Source organism: Dermacentor albipictus, chromosome 1 (assembly GCF_038994185.2).
Source record: "Dermacentor albipictus isolate Rhodes 1998 colony chromosome 1, USDA_Dalb.pri_finalv2, whole genome shotgun sequence".
NCBI lineage: Eukaryota > Metazoa > Arthropoda > Arachnida > Ixodida > Ixodidae > Dermacentor > Dermacentor albipictus.
In genome coordinates this window covers 66,360,538-66,378,329 of record NC_091821.1, presented here as the reverse complement: position 1 = coordinate 66,378,329, position 17,792 = coordinate 66,360,538, and the positions used below count along the sequence as shown (strand labels likewise).

Below are 17,792 nucleotides of genomic sequence, written 5' to 3'. Positions count from 1 at the left end.
CACAGGTGAAAAGGTCCGGAGCCGACGTCAGAGGGTTTCGTTGAACTCTGCTCCGTCCCGGGTGGCGCTGGCGGGTAGCACATTCCTGAGCTGACCGCGCGACACGTGGCTGCCGTTCATCTGCAATTCTCTGAAGTGTGCCCCGTCTGGTGGGATTGGAACACGTGCAGCGGGCTGAAAGCTGGCACGTTGCCACCCCGTACGGCCATTCCTAACACAATACGCCGCGTCCCCAAGCGAGTGGCGCTGGGATGTCTAGTCGCAGTCCCCAGACCAAATATTTTTAGTGGAATCGCCGTCACCGTCACGGTTTGTTTGGAGCGGGGGAACTCCTGGAAGGAGGTGTTTTGCGGCGCAGTCTCAAGGGTCTTAGAAGCCGTCAGTCAATGGACAAATGCGGCGGCCACTGTTCGCGGGGTCTACTCTGGGACCAAGAGGTGCCTGCTCAGGGCAAGACCCGTGTCTGCGAAAACTCTCTCACCTTGGTGTGGTCAGTGAAACCTGTGCAGAAGTGTGTGTGTAAACCCCCCCCTTCGAAGGCGGGTCGGCTACGATGACTTTGGACGCTCCAAAGTGGTCGACGGTTGAACGGCCGCTTTCCCTCACCTAGGGATCTAGGGAGGACAGAGTGTTTATAAGCAGACGTGGCGCGACTGCTGAGTGTGCATTCTCTTTCAGTCATGCGAGACTGATGAACTGTAACGTTCTCATGTAGATACTGTAAATATATCCCATATTCCTCGTTCTCGATGAGAACAAGTCTCCCTTCAACAGCGTCGTCAGCGTGGATAAGTTGGACGACGGCATGGGCCAGCTGCCATCTAATTCATGCCCGACCTCAATCCTTACCGTATGTATGTATGTATGTATGTATGTATGTATGTATGTATGTATGTATGTATGTATGTATGTATGTATGTATGTATGTATGTATGTATGTATGTATGTATGTATGTATGTATGTATGTATGTATGTATGTATGTATGTATGTATGTATGTATGTATGTATGTATGTATGTATGTATGTATGTATGTATGTATGTATGTATTATGCCCGCGCCTAACCTCTTTCTCAACTTGGTTCACTGGGTTTGTGCCGCTTTTCAGAATAATCATTAATTCATTCAAATAACTTAATATATTTAGTGCCCTGTGATTGGAAGGGGTGGGAATAGACGCCGCCTAGGTTTCAGCCAATGGTTGTTGGCCCTTGGCTACTTCCTCGGCTCGCTGGATGGTGGAGGGTTGGTGTTGCAAGTCTGAGCTGAACAACGCAGACTTTGATCGCCCGGAGGCTGTGGCTGTTTGAGGCTGTATCACAGTTATTGTGTATTATACCCCTACATCCCCATAGGATATGGTCTAGGGTGGCTCTAGAGTCGCAGTGTATGCACTTGTCACTCATGTGTAAATCTGGGTGTATTAGGTGCATGATGGCTGGACTCGGATAGGATCTGGTTTGTAGTGCCTCCATTCGACAGACTGATTTTTGCATAATTTTGGGTGCGGCGGTGGGAATATGTGCCTCTGCAATCCATGGTGTTGTGTAATTTCATAAAATCTGGTGATTCGATCTTCCCACTCCCACTCACACTCAGCGGTTGTCGGTGAGGCGGGGCTAACCGAGGCTCGGTCCGTAAGACCTCGAGCCATGCAGTGCGCCGCCTCATTGCTACCTTCTGGTAGTGTGAGCAGGTGTCTAGATGAGATGTATACTTTTGTCCTGTTCAGTTCAGTTCAGTTTTATTCCCTTAAAGACCCCTTTGCTAGGGGTATTACATAAGCGGTGGGTACAGTTGAATATGCAAATATAAACACAGGTATACAGAAAAAATTGTACATGGAAGCTACATTTCCGCAAGTGCATAAAAACAGAAATAATAACACGTGACAAAGCAGGTTATTGATTAGCCAACAAGGACACATTTTCCAGAAACGATGTCGGGCAAGTGATTGCAGCTACGTGGTGGCGAAGGGCGTTCCAATCTGATGCTGTGCGGGAAAAAAAGACGAGGAAAATGTAGCTGTGTGAGAGCGTGGGCGTAAGACTTGTAATGAGTGCCCAGTTCGTAGGGATATGCGTGCGGGTGGTGTGATATATGGCTCGTGAAATAAGGTACTGTAAAAAAACTTATGAAAGAGGCAAAGGCTGGTAGTAGCACGGCGACGTGCAAGGGGCTGTAGATCAGATTTTGCTTTTAAGGATGATACGCTTACGTCGTATGAGTATGAGGAATGAATGTATCTGACGACGCGGTTTTGAAAGGACTCGAGCTCGTTAACCAGATAGATTTGATATGAATTCCAGATGGGTGATGCGTATTCAACTTTCGGTCTGATAAGGGATTTGAAAGGTAGTAGTTTTACGTTCTGCGGGGCGTCACGCAAGTGTCGTCTCATGAAGCCAAAAGTTCTGTTAGCTGATGAAAGTATGTTGGAAATATGCGTACCCCAACTGAGATCACGAGAAAGTGTGACGCCCAAGTACTTAAATGATTCTACTGATTCTAAGGGAACGTTTACTATAGTATAAGAGGACAGGAAAGGGTTACGGCGACGGGTAAAAGACATATGTTTACATTTGTTGAAATTAAGAGTCATCAGCCAATTTTCACTCCAAGACTCCACGTTGTTAAGACTTTGTTGTAAGTTGTTTTCGTCAGTAGCATTAGAAACTGGATGGTAAATCACGCAGTCATCGGCGAAAATTCGTATCTTACAAGATACGTGTTGGGGTAAATCGTTAATATAAATTTAAAAAAGAAGAGGACCGAGAACTGATCCCTGAGAGACTCCAGAAGTTACAGGGAGAAGAGTGGATGATTTGTCATTTACAGAAACGAATTGGTAGCGATCCGTTAGGAATGCTTCGAGCCATTTGAGTACGTCACTGTGTAAGTTCAAAGAAGAAAGCTTTAGTAGCAAGTGGCGGTGAGAAACTTTGTCAAAGGCCTTTTCATAGTCCAGAAAAATAGCGTCAGTTTATTGGTTAGAGTCAAGGTTTACATGTAAGTCGTGTAGAAATAGAGCTAGTTGCGTTTCGGTAGAGAAACCCTTGCGGAACCCATGCTGTGCCGAATGAAAAAATTGATTCGCGTCCAAATGATTTATGATCAGGGAGTAGATCACGTGTTCCATGATTGTGCAAGGGAGACTAGTTAGAGAGATGGGTCGATAATTTAGCGGTGTGTTCTTATTACCAGACTTGTAGATGGGAATGACCTTCCCCACCTTCCAGTCGTGAGGCATGGAACCTGTAGAAAGTGACTGCGCGAATATAAGACACAAAAATGATGAAGAAATATATTTTGTATTTTTTAGCAGTTTAGAGTTTATACCATCTATACCTGCTGAGGATGAAAGTTTAAGGTTTTCAATTATGCGCAAAACACCATCAGGATAAAACACCACGCTCAGCATGCTAGAAACTATGTTGCAGGGGACATTAGTCAATGGTACGTTATTATCATTAGAAAATACTGACGAAAATGCGTTGTTAAATATGAGTGCGCACTCAGTTTCAGGCACGATTTCATCCATATCATCAACAAGAGTTAAAGTGCGTGTGTTACTTGGGTTAATAACTTTCCAAAATTTCTTGGGGTTGTCTGTTAACATTTTAGGTAAGTCATTATTGAAAAAAGACCATTTGGCATTGCGGACAGCACGTAAGTATTCACTCTCAGCGTGTAATATTTATCCCAAGAGGTAGGGCTTGGTTTAAACTTGGCACTACGAAATAGTCTTTTTTTCTTATTTTCCAACCTTTTTAAATTGGTATTGAACCAGGGATTCTGATGATTCGCACGGAATGTTAGTTTCGGAATATACTTGCTTGCTAGTTCATTCATTTTATTTCTAAACAGTTCCCAGTTGTCTAGAACAGATCGTTCATTAAATGAGGTTTCAAAGACGGCAAAAAAAGTGCATAATTCTTCATTTATGGCTTCAAAATTTGCTTTTTCATACAGGTTGATAGTTTTGCTGGAAAAAACACGGGGTGCTGGGGCAAAATCAAATATGGCATGAATTACACTATGGTTGCTGATAGGACGAAGGTGGGTAACCGATGATAATGAGTATGGATGGTCAGTAAGTATAAGGTCCAAAATGTTCGCGCAGTCGCGCGTTACACGTGTCGGCTCTGAGACAAGCTGTGTTATTACCGAATTTTAAGAGTCGTTGTGCCTCTGGGGAGATTCGACCGTTGGCGAAGTTTCGTATCACAGTCGGGGCATCACTGATGATTATGTCCGCTTGTGTTTGTGCTATGGCTAACGCGGGAGCTATTTGCTCAGCGGTTTCTACGTGTGGCATGTTGACTATAGCGCTCGTCATGCATTTTCCGTCGTAATTTATCACCACTGCTGAGAATAATCATTGCATGAAATATATTTCATCTCCCATTTCACGCCTATCTTAAGATAAATAGCTAATCACATTCAATTCGCCATTCATCTCCAAAAGATGGATGCGCCGCCATCTTTGTAATAAGTAGAGCGGTACAGGAATGTTCATTTAGTGCCGGAAATGCTGGTGTTTCCATTATTTCCATTATTCATTATTTAAATAATGGGTAACCAGAGTACTTCACCGCGTTGCTTTGCGTTCACTTACAACTACGTAGTAAAATCGAAAAAGGGGTGGCAGTAGGCTGTGGACTGTGAGCACGAGGATTCCTGATATATGCACTGAAAAAATTAATTTTGTTGTTTCACAATGTTGTAAAATTGTAGCACTGCCAACAATTGAACTCCTTACCTGCTAACGTTTACCTGTTCAGTTTACTGGCGTTGTTCTGTGCACAAAATATTTTTCTTTGCTCTGAAAACCTTATATCCGAGTGCTACCCGTGCGCTGTGCACTAACATGACTGACGCAGTAGCAAACGATGTGGTCGTTGCCACTCTGAAAGGCACAGCGGGCTTGGCATGCTCCTCTGTAGTGCCACTGCTCCAACGGTGATGAAGAGGACGAAGTTAGCCGAGCACGCGTGGTAGAGAACGAGCCCGCACCCGGCTGGACTATCGCCATCTTATATCATCACGCCCGAGTCTTTAATCCAACCGGATCCCTCAACATCGAGGCACTCTACCACAGAGGAATCTACACTGGTGCCACCAAACCTCAGAGGCGTTCTATATGGAGACCGTGCAGTCGTCAGCCCCGAAACGCCGCCGCTCGAACAAGGACCCACCGTTACCCTGGACACAGGCAGTGCGTGTGCGCCTGCCGAGCGATCGTGACTCTGAAACCGCCAGCATCGTCTGCGTGGTTATCACACCCGCGTCCATGGTCAGGTCGACTCCCGCAACATCGAGGTACGCTACCATGGAGGAATCTACAATGGTGCCGCCAAACCGGCGTTTTAATGAGACTGCGCAGACGTCAGGCCTGAAACGTCGCCAATGGAACAAAGACCCGCCGTCACCGTGGGCACAGGTGAACGTGGCAGTGCCCGTGCGCCTACTGAGCGATCGTAGCTCTGAGGTCGCCAGCATCGTCCGCGTTGTGGACGGCAGGTGCCATGTGTTCGACCCAAGGGGCGAGGCGGAGTCTTTCCAATTTCAAGAACAGCGGACATGTGGAGATCTCGTGAAGCCCAATGAAGGCCAAGGCTTCATGTTTGGTCATTTCTTTGATGAAACAAAATACAATGTGTATGCGTTTGAGAGCACCACCAAGGACATGCTAACGATGCTCATTGAAGGGTGCGATTGCTCTGCATACACGCGCATTTCGACCGTCACCAGCAAAACTTTCGCAATGCTGGGCTCCGAGGAATGCCCCGGAGTGGTCTCCTTCATAGCCAGCGAGTTCTACCAGCGCGTGGACAAGCTCCGGTCAGAGGCCCAGACATGCGACGTAGCAGCCGCCTATCTGGAAGTCTGCAACAAGGTTGTTCGAGACCTGCTGTACCTTGACCCGGCCAAGACCTTTGCCATATTGAACCTCACCAAACGCAAGGTGAAGGACGCTGACACCCTCCTCCAGCTGCTCTTGAAAGGAAACAAGAGCCGGATGCATCATGTCACCGATGCGGATGCTGAATCTGCATGGTCGCAGACCATCTTCCAGAGCTACGTTGTACTGGCGGAGTATGTGACGAGCACGAGCAAAGAAATTTGCGCCTCGATGTGCTCTAGTGACCTTGCCAGCTTGGAGGGCGCACCTGCGGCCAGTAGGAACATGAAGCATCAGATGCGCGAGGGTACCAAACTCAACCTGTCGCTCCTGGCCCTCGGCAACTGCATCGACGCCTGCTCGAAGAAGTGGATGCAGCAAGTGCCGTACGAGGACTCCAAGCTGACCCACATCCTCAAGGACTCGCTGGGTGCCTCGTGCAAACCCTAATAATTGGGACAGTGACGGCGTTGAAGCTCAGCTCCACGGAAACGTACAACAACCTGTAGTATATGCTGAGCGGGCCATGAAGATCAAGCTGCAGGCCAAAAAGAATGTGCTCAATGTGAACGTGCGCATGTCTATGCACAGAGAGCGCGCTCTTAGAGAAGCAAAATGAAAAGGTGGAAGGCTTTAGCATAAGCTCTAGAAAGTAGAAAGGTGGACGGCTGTAGTCGAGGCTGATGTGCTCGAGAGCGCGAAGACGATCTAGTAGTCAAGTCGCCCTGCTGCGAGCTCGGAAGACCACAGCGGTAGCGGCAGTGGTCCGTACAGGTGTAAAGACGTCCTGTCCACGACTCCCATCCTGTCGCCAATCACGGAGATGGGCCCAGTCTCGGAATCTCTCGAGCGCTCGAGTCCAGCTCGTTGTTTGTCGCATAGTGATCTGCGCTGAACAACAGCCATGTGAAGCAGAATTTTCAATCCGCTCGGCACTTATTCGGAGAGCATCAGTGCGGCTCTGGACACGCCTCCGATAAAACTTTTTAGTCGTTTCGTTGAATCGTAATAATTGATTTATAAATAATATCTTATGAAAACTCGAATCACCCGTCTTCGTGCGTGTCTATCACTTTAGTAACTTGCGCTCAAAATAACTGTGCATTTTAAGTGCGAAGGAAAGTTTAGTCATAAAGAGCAGCAATACTTCTCGTGGGAAGCGTTGTTGTGTGCACTGCTGTACAAGAAACAGTCATAAACCATCACTGAGAGCAAAGATTTGGCGAATACGATGACGCAAAGTGAAACTTTGTGTAGTCAGAATTCTGAGCTAACCCATGTAGCAGGTGTAGCTGACAAACTTCTGGACCATAAACACAATCATCGTGACCCCTAATAAAAAAGATTCGCTTTGGTGGGCCAGTGACAAAGGGGGAATGCTGCTGCGTGCTAGGTCGGAGGTTTTATTCCCAGCGCGACAGCCGCGTTTTGATTGGGGCAAAATGCAAACACGCTTTAGTACTTACAGATTAAGGAACCCCAAGGGGTCCGAATTAATCTGGAGTCCCACACTATGGTCCTTGTGTTGCTTCTGTATATTGAACCCCATGGTTTGATTTGATAAGAAAAATGGTTTCTCCACGCTTGCCGAAAATAGGCTGCGGGCTTAAGCGTGGACAATGGACAATCGCCGTGGGCAAGAGAGTGGAACAACAGGGAGCGCTAGAGCATGCTATAATGCATCTTGCACGATGCCTACCCAACCCAAGTTTGTCCATCGCCGACAACGATTGTATTTCCCCTAGCTGAACAACGAAAACGTAAACGGGCGACTGGCACCGCGTACGCCCCAGCCGCTCTCGGTCGTGTTACGCGTGACAGCAGCTTCTTTTTTTCGATACCCATGGAAACGCGACCCATATTACCCAGCGATCCAAGTTGGCGTCGGTTCGTTGAAGAGCGGCGCATACGAAGTGGTTCTTGAGACACATGCCCGGTGACACATACCCAAGTTTTCGTCAAGGAAACTAATTGAAGAACGACACGTACCCAGAGGCACATACCCACTGGAACGGCCAATATTTTTAGACTGCGCTGCCTTCGGAATCGGCGCCCTTTGTAGACTGCGACTACTTTCGTGATTTGTCCGCATTTCAAGACAGCAATTTGGGCAATCGGCCTAAAATTGTATGCCGTATATATCCACGGGGAGGGCCCATATGTTTATACTGCACTATCTTCTGGATCGGCCCAATAAAATGACCAGATGCTTTCATTTGGTACTTACGGATATGACTCATGACCCACTACGGGCGATCGGCCACGAATCGGGCGGCAGAAGGTAAAAAGGGATGAGTGCTTAAATAGAATTTTGTAATTTCAGGATGACGTTAAATGAATACTAATCGTTAATATCAATTTTCAGGCTGTATTGTTTTAAAATTCGCAGCTTATATTTTCGTCTTCATATTGGATAAAGTAAAACGACGAAACTGAGGTGGCGGTCTCTTTGTTTCACGTACAAAATTAAATATGGCATGACATACGTTCCTATTGCAGTGTCCTAGTGTCGACACCCCAAGAGACAGTGTCACAGGAAGCGCAGTTACCAATCCAAATTGGCGAAGGGAACATTCTAGACATCGTTTTCTGCGCACGTCGAACTTATGACACTCTATAAAGAAATGTTCCATAGTTTCAGGCTCGTTGCTATAAAAACATTGAGGGGAAAATGCCATACCAGACCTGTGGTAATAAAAGTTAAGGATTGGTATTGGGCAACGCATTCTCGTGAATGAAACGTCAAATTTTCTTGTTGAACACCAACTGCTGTGCTAAGGGAATCTAAAGTGCTGAAAATTGATTTTACTTATTACTCGTGATTTGCCGTGTTCGTGGACACAAAATTTTTAAAATCTTGCAGCCGTGACGTATGCCGAAGGTTTTATGATTCTCAGTAACCGGCTTTTAAGAGATGCCGCCGCTAGTGCGTCTGCTGACTCGTTTAAAGGGAGTCCCATGTGTACTGGTACCCATACCGAATGGATGAGCCGTAAATGTTGGGGGAGAGATGAATAAAATTCTTGAATAATGGTAGATGAATTTGGTATTGATAGAGCAGAACAAACGATAACGATTCAGTTATGATCACGTCTGAATAAATCGATTAGGGTAGTTTTCATAGAGCTAGAGTGATAGCCAATAGCTCTGCCTGAAATACTGCATGGTGTAAATTCGGGCAGTCGAAGAGAGTAAGAATAATTTAATAATGGCAAATAAATGCGCCCTCATGCCTTGTGTTTACTGACAGAAGCATCTGCGGCTATTAGTGCATTTATATGAAGGTTCTCAAAGTTTTCATCTAAGAAACCTTCCAGGTATCTAATAGGCCGAAGCACAGCGTTATTTGGAAACACATAATCGAATTTCACGCTTACAGTCACAGTAGGTAAATTTGGGAAAACCGCATCACGGATTGCTACTCGTAATGGTTCTAATGGCTACTGCACAAAAATTATCTGGGGACGATGTAGTCGAGTCCATCGATTCGCAAAGAATGCAGTCGGCTCTCGAGTGAACGTATAGGGGGAGCGTCTCTGGGGACGCATTCAGTAATGTTTCGATTCGACTGACCGTATCCGAAATCGAATTTTAAGAGAAGGCAGGTGAGTTCCATAATAGAGAATATTATTCGCTACAAATTTTGGAAGGCCAAGACATATACGTAATGATACGCGTTCTAAAATAACTATAGGGCGTAATTTATAAGCAGCACTTCCAGAAAATAACACGCAACCAAACTCTAAAATAGGGCTGACATACATACAATAAATGATATGCAGAGTCTGCCTGCGCATTCTAAAACAACTGCTAAACCAAGAGCATTCTAAACCAAGAGCACGTGCTCCTTTATGTAGATGCGATGTATTCTATGTGTCTCCGCCAATTAAGCTTTTCTGTATAAATCATTTCCAGAGATTTTAATGATTGTACCTGTGGAATTATCTCATCATCATATGTCAGTGTTATTCAGATAGGAAAAGTTACGGGGAATACAATGACTTCACTTTTGTTTACATTTAGTGACATTTGTATTCCTTTAAGCCACATTTCAATCTGGTTCAAGCACGACTGCAATGCTTTATAACGGCTACGTATATCATTTGACGCCGAAAAAATGAGATATCATCAGCGTATACGTATACCTGCACATAATGGTGTGTCGGAATATGACTTCTTAAAATATTAAATAAAACGCGGGAGAGTTTGAGGAACACCGCTTGAGGAACACCGCTTGTCTGTAACACTGAGAAGAAACGCCGTTTTGATAGCTATAAATAGTACGTCCGATTAGGAAATTATGACTCATGCAATTATACACAGTAGGATCAAGATTCACACTTTCAAGTCTGTTGATCAAGATGGTGTGCTCAACACTGTCACACGCCTTCGCAATTTCTAATTTCACTAAGGCCGCGTATTGGTTGTAGCAGCGAGCGAGTTGAATTCGGCTCTCCAAGTCATCGTGAACACACCACACTGAGCACCCAGGCCTGAATCCTATTTGAGAGTCACTTAATATTTGCTTGTCGCCTATCCACCTTTCGATTTGACCATACATACTCTCTCGATTAAGTTTACGAGATTTGAAGTCAGAGAAATAGGTCTAATGCTATCTATTGTATATCCGTCGCCCTGGATTTTAAGTAGCGGAATTACTTGGGCAACTATCCAATCTGGTTGAATTTATGCATTCTTAATGGAAAAAATTTATAAACTTAAGCAAATACTGGGGAGACAATTCGAACATTATTTTTATCATTGCTGTAGTTATGCGATCCGGATCCGGAGCTGAAGCTGGCAGTAACTTTACCACTTTCATTAATTCTTCAAATGTGGCTGCTACGAATTCATCAGCTTGTTCAGGTGCCGTGATATGATGGGGTAGAAATCGCGTAAATCAACTCTCTAAGCATTTTGCAATCTCCTCCAGTGACTGTACCAATTCCGTGGCAGTTAAACTAACAGGTTCTACATTTGTTGGTACTGAAACAATCTCTTTAGGCAGTAGAAACCTAACAGGGCTCTTTCATTACTAGAGACGATAGATAACTGTAATGTTTGGCGTTATACTTTTCTTTCACTTTGTCGACTGTCTGCCTGAATGTAGCTGCAACAAATTTATAGTCATTCCAATTATGTGGACATTGGTTGTACAGTAACACTCTGCGCGCTGATTTTCTTATATATTTGCGCTCACAGTCAGAATTCCACCAAGGGGAATAAGTACCACCTTTGGTTGACTGCATACTGAACCTGGATTTTTTACAACTGTCACTCATCACTTGACACAAATTAAGTGATTTTACTGTTCCCCTTAGTCCTACCTGTTTATTTAAAACTGATCGCAATTAATGTTGAAATTTGCTATAATAAACTTAGGTGCGGACATACTTACTGACCAAATTAATTTGGCACGCGATTTCAAAAATTATTGGAAAATGGTCGCTGTTTGTGGCCGAGGTGATAGACCAGGACAAAATGACAGAACCCGAAATGAAAGAAGGTCTAGCACAGAACGCGATTTTCCGGATACATAAGTCGGGGGTTCTCGAATTTACACACTTGAGGTCATTTGATGAAGTTTAATCTAACAATCGTTTACCACAGGAATCGGACAGATAGCCCCTTGATACGTGGTGACATTTGAAATCACCAGCTATGATTATATCCTTTTTGCATGCTGCAACCACGGCATCAGGAGAACCTGCATTCATAACTCCTGTAGGAAAATAAACATTGACTATCTAAAATAGGTTACATCCAGGCAGCATTACGTTCAATGCTGGGATATCACTTCCTGCAGAGAGTGACTGGTGAACAATCTTAGCTCTATGACAAATTTTCGATGAGATGAAAAATACCAAACCCCCTCTACGAGAAGGGCGATCCAGACGAAAACTGCGATAATTCTTTAAATTAAGACTTTTTTCGGTGGATAACCACGTTTCTTGCAAAATAATCAAATCAGAAGAAAGGTTTTCACAAAGATATAGCAAATCAGTGGCTGCAGCAAAAATGGAACGACAGTTACACTGCAGCACTTTTAAGGTGCCTATGTTGCCGACATGCCGGCAGTATTAGCTGCCATCTGTAGAATGCTGTATTTTAGGAAATCATCCTTTGATTGGTTGTAATTTCGACTCTTTTTACTCTTTAGTTTATGAAGGATAATAGTTCTCGTGGAGTGCGTAGAAACACGATGTTTACAAGTTCGAGCATTGAAATCCATGTTCTCCATGTTTTGTGAACTTGACTCGCAACTGTTACCACCCCCGCATTCGACATGAGAGGCGGAAGGTTCAGTGTCGTCAGGACTGCGGGGCGATGCCGCTGCCGATAGGCATTTGTCTATATTATCATGAGAAACTGTAATCCTAGAAACAACACTTCAGATGCATCGCATAAAAAATGAGCAGTTCGATGGTCTTTTGCTTTACAGCAAGAAATGCACCTTCCGACCTCCTTTTAATGATGTTGTTTTTCTAGGCAAAATCGGGAACAATTTGACCAGGCTGATCATTGGAGCACAATACACAGCAATATATAGTGATGCATGTATCAGCGAAGCATAACTGCGAGTCTACCCGCCGTGGTTGCTCAGTGGCTATGGTGTTGGGCTGCTGAGCACGAGGTCACGGGATCGAATCCCGGCCACGGCGGCCGCATTTCGATGGGGGCGAAAACACCCGTGTACTTAGATTTAGGTGCACGTTAAAGAACCCCAGGTGGTCGAAATTTCCGGAGTCCTCCACTACGGCGTGCCTCATAATCAGAAAGTGGCTTTGGCACGTAAAACCCCATAATTTGATTTTAACGGCGAGTCGGCCTAGTTGGAACAGATTCATCTTAAAACTTTTTGTACGCAGACAAACAGGGAGGAAGAATAGGAGCAACACAAGGACGAGGGCTTTCGAACAATTGGTTTTATTTTTGAAGAACCACCTGCTTAAATACCCACAGATCTGCGTGATCTAGTCAACAGAGCACGTCTATAGCACATATAATACTTGTGATAAAAAGACGTGTACCAAAGCCACCCGGTCAACATAAAAAAAGTAAGGTGCGTGAAACAACCACTTACAATAAAATAGGCTGTCATGTAGACAAGGATGCTTTCAAGAATAGGGTTGCAGAAGCCTTCAATTCTCTGGGCAAGGGCTTAACATTTACTTCGGAAGCACCGGTAGATAATAAGCTACAGTTTCTTGTTGTCAAGTTAGAATTCCTACCGGAACATGTGTGTTGGTCATTCTCACCCCGAGCTGGAAAACCGCTAAATGAACTATGCCTCAAACCATTCCAGGCCTGTGAAGAATGGGATAGTCATTTCGTGTTTCCGGTCAGCGTTGTTGAAGTCATGTCACCACACCGTAAACATTGCATTTTTTGAGCAAGTTGATAGGTTGAGAAAGCCTGGGTGCCCGCTTGCTGTGATGCTGGCGTCGTGCGCTAGACTAATGAAAAAACAAACATGATAAAGGACAATGCACAAAGAATCAAAGGCAGAAGGATGTAGCTTCCAAGGTTTCAGTGATTCCGTATGTGCACGGCCTTTCACACTGACTTAAAAAGGTGGCTGGTAGTTACGCTGTAAAAGTAGTATTTTCGGCAAAAAACAAAATAGGTAGTGTGTCTTCTAAGGCTAAAAATAAGTTCTAAAGTAAGGATGATGTAAAGAAAGAATGTAGTGTTAAGCATCGGCGCAAGAACCAATTTGTTGATTGCGTGAAGAACGTTGTTTATCAGATTCCCATGATGTGTGGTCATGTGTACGTAGGGCTGACTGCGAGATGCATTACCACGAGGTTAAGGGAATACTTGTCTAGTCTGAAAGGTCGCCCTAGTACGCATTTGGCAAAGCATTGCCAAGAACATGATTGCTCACTTTGTCTTAGTAGCACGGACATCTTGTATAGGCATAGGAATCAAACCGCCAGGGAAATTGTCGAAGCACACTGGAGTGAAAAACAAAAAGAAAAATGCATCAGCCATCCTTCTGTTTCATTGTTGGATAAAGAAATTTCGCTTCTATCATCACATCTTTAACGCATTTTATTGTAAGTGGTTGTTTCATGCACCTTACTGTTTTTATGTTGACCGGGTGGCTTTGGTCCACGTCTTTTTCTCACAAGTGTTATATGTGCTATAGACGTGCTCTGTTGACTAGATCGCGCAGATCTGAGAGTATTATATGCGCTATAGGCGTGCTCTGTTGACTAGATCGCACATATCTCTGCGTATTTAAGCAGGTGGTTCCTAAAAAATAAAACCAGTTGTTAGAAAGCGCTCATCCTTGTGTTGCCCCTATTCTTCGTCCCTGTTTGTTCGCGCACAAAAAAGTTTTAAGATGTATCAGCGAACCATCAATCTCATTATCAACAAAAGAGTTGAAATTCTTTAGCATGCTATGAATGTTAATCATGGAATAGGAATCATGCATGTCGCAATATGGCATTGTCAGCAAGCTCAGAGCACGTGTTTTGTTACGCCGCTAGTAAGGTGTAGTATGTTTCCTCCAACCCCAGAAATAAACTCGTTGAGAGTCAGCGCCGTGTTTGTGTGTGCTCTGTTTCGCTCTTTTTTTTTTCTGAGTCGGGTGCGCTACGCCTAAGGCCTTTAGTATAGACCGCTATTGCACCCGCAGCGACAGAAACAAGATGGACGCAAGTTCCGGTTGTAGTTTTATTACGATAGCAGTTATATGGACACTCCAGGCACATTTCCGCCGTCATCGTTGATGTCGCCGTGATGTTCTGTACAAAGTCCAAGTGCGATAACGTCGTGACCGTGCGCCATATGCTGTGGGCGCCAGTAAAAGCGTGCGAGGGCGAGCCGGGATGGTGGCTCGATCTTGCGCGCGCAAGGGAGTAAGGCACGAAGGAATACGCCGTCTTCCATCGAGCGCAAGGCACCGGCGTGCGTTCTACTCCAGCGGCGGCTGCGCGGTCCCCATCTTGAAAGCGATCTGCAGTGAGTAGAGGGTCTAGGCGGGCTGAGGGCTGATAGCTTCGTGGGCGCTGTGTTCTCGCCGCTTAGTTCGCGTTGAAGCGAGAGGCAGCGCCAAGGTCAAGTCATCCGCCGTGGTTGCTTAGTGGCTGTGGTGTTGGATTGCTAATAAGTACGAGGTCGCGGGATTTATTCTTGGCCACGGCGGCCTCATTTAGATGGGGACTATTGCCACCACTTTCTTTTATGTTATTTGTAAATACCGGGCGGTGAAGAGTTTGGAGTGGGGACGAAATGTGAAAGCACCCTTGTACTCATATTTAGGTGCACGTTAAAGAATCCCTCACTGCTGCTTCCGCTTTATCTCACGCCAGCGTTTCGACAACAAGTGTCCCCAGTTATCGAGTGAGATGCGTTCATGCATGCCTCTGTGCGCGTGGCATTATGCGTCTTAATCTAGTTAGTAGGCGAACGTTTACAAGCTTATATGCCGATAAATCTATCCTTACTTCGTATAGCTGTTTAAATTTTGCTATCACAACTGATGCTCGCATTTTGGGTGATACTTAAACTCCCCCCCCCCTTCAAAAAAAAATTACTGCCGTGGAAAGTGCTCATAATAAACAAAGTAGAGAACCAGGAAGGTAAAGAAAGAAGGTTTGCTTCCGCGTCCTTTAGCACAGTGTGCTGCAAATATCACTGTTTCACGACCTCTTCAGCTTTGCTTGTTTCTGGACTTCGTGTCCGCCGCTTTGACGTGTCCGCCGCTTTGGCGTTCCGGGTAAAACTAAGGTGACATATATGCATTGCGGCTTGTGTTAGTTACACAAATTTTCAGATAAAGCCTGCTTGTATCACTGTAATCACTCCACGTGCACTCGCAGCTGTAATTGAACGTATCTGCGCAGTAAATCAGCACTGACACACTAGGCGCTCAGCTTTGCCGTGCTATACCACGCCAGGTTTTACTACGCCATGGTGCGCACGCGCATCGTTCATCGCAAGCGTATACTTTCTTTGAATTGGCGGTGATCTGGCTGACTGCGCTTCGTTCTTTGTCTTACTCTCTTCTCGTCTCGAATAAGAAGCAATCATGTTCTGAGTCAACAACAACACAAAACACGTTGCGACAGGTGTCCATCGCGTCCTTTTCGCTCTTCGTTGAAAAACAACTCCGCCGGATGGATCACTGAAGTCTGCAAGTTTTTTCAAGCGTCAAAAAGCGTGAAAAGCATTGTTGAAACGTGAAAGCAATGTGAGGATTGGGCAACATATTTATTCTCTAGGTAAGCTACCTATACCATTCAAAATGAAGTTTTTTACATCTTACTTTTTCATAAAGTTATCATAAACTTGTTCGCATGTAAAGTGTCTTGCCGTGAGGGGGGGTTTTCACTATCATTGAAATATTTCCGTGGCGTAGTTACGCCTTTCCTTTCCTTTGGTCCCCGTGAGTCACCACCGTGAGTCGGTGGTACGTGACGCGACTGCTTGCCGCCGCGTCGCGTTAACCACGTGATGTTTACGGGAGCGCCGGGGGCGGCACAATAAAATGTCATGGCGGAAGCAGGACCTTCCAGGCCCCCCTTTTGCTAGCTCGAGATCGGGATCGAGAACGCCTAGCCCGCACCACAGCTAACGCTTAAACATTTGCCTTACACACGTGTAAGCGTTGTGTGGTTTTTTTAATCTATCTTTGTAATTAATTTATGAAAGACGGCCTTTTAGGCCATCATCATCATTGACATCATCATAACATGGCGCTTTATTGACCAAGAAGCCCTAATTTCAACTAAGGTGGCACGTTGGGCTTGTTGGTGCGTCGTATTAAATGTCATTGGCGTGTTTTTTCTGTGTCCCTTCGTCCCGTTTTAGATGTGCTACTCTAACGGCGCCTATTTTCGAATTTAAGCGGTAATTATGACCGTGCAGTGACTGCAAGACGGTGGCTTTTCATCCCTATCTTTTATGGCCTTGATTCTGGAGGCAAGCAGTCTCCATCGCCGTTCAGAATTTCCTTCTAGAATCTTTCTGTACGCATCAAGGCCCGCGACCTCATCGTTGTCGCTGTTGCTAGGAGTGATTAATGAGGAGTGGGGAGGTATAGGTTGGTGAAATCTCCCAGTGTCGCGTGTGTACGGCGAGGAGACCGGCCCGGTGCGCCGTCATCCCTATATTTATTGAAGAAGGTGAGGGTAGCGGCGGCCATTGGCGGCACAGCGTCCATGCCCCGCCGGTGATCAGAACCAGTTCTCTTCTTGGCTCGCGACTCGTGCTATCCGAGGTCAGCAGCGATAACAGCGTGAGATGGGTGGCGATGAAGATTGTTGCTTCCGCATTCTGAACGATAGGATTGGTTACACAAATGAGAAAATAAATGAGTATCTATATATATAACGGTACAGTACTGCGGGATTGGCTGGCAGGGATGGTCTTCAGAAGTCGACGTAGCAGCGGTATTGGGCAGGCACACCATGTTGGGCGTGATTCAACGGCTACTTATCTTGTTCGAAGTGGTAACATTCTTTGATGGTGGCGTCAACAGTTGAAACGTTGCTGAAAACCAGCAAGTTTAAGGCGTCGTATGCGATATACCCTCTAATATGTGGGCCACTTTGCCTGTTTCAGACATCTTCTCCTCAGCTTTGCGGCAAAGAGCCAAAAGTCTTGTATGTATGAGACGTAGGACTCTGTAGGGCTCTGAGAACGCGTCGTAAGGGCTTTTTTTTTTTTTGCTGCGACCGGGTGCCCGAAGGAGCCGCTGAACATTCCGCTACCACACGCGATACCACACGCGAGGCGCACCGGTCAGGTAAAAGACGACGTTAGGAAAATTATCGTTGAATTCCACCTGTTAATAGTGCTGACGCGTTTATAGAGATTGATCCACTCGTCGATGTCAGCGCCGTCCAAGCCGAAAAACAGACCAGGGTCGCGA

The 17,792-nt window shown here is 45.4% G+C and overlaps 1 protein-coding gene across 1 annotated transcript; it reads left to right on the top strand.

The window, feature by feature from the left end:
- Positions 1-5,000: 5,000 nt before the first annotated feature.
- Positions 5,001-6,945, top strand: LOC139055190 (kinesin-like protein KIF18A). The gene has a single exon (XM_070532732.1). It carries the CDS (start codon positions 5,144-5,146, stop codon positions 6,353-6,355), a length of 1,212 nt encoding a protein of 403 aa, XP_070388833.1. The 5' UTR covers positions 5,001-5,143; the 3' UTR covers positions 6,356-6,945.
- The last annotated feature ends 10,847 nt before the right edge of the window (positions 6,946-17,792 follow it).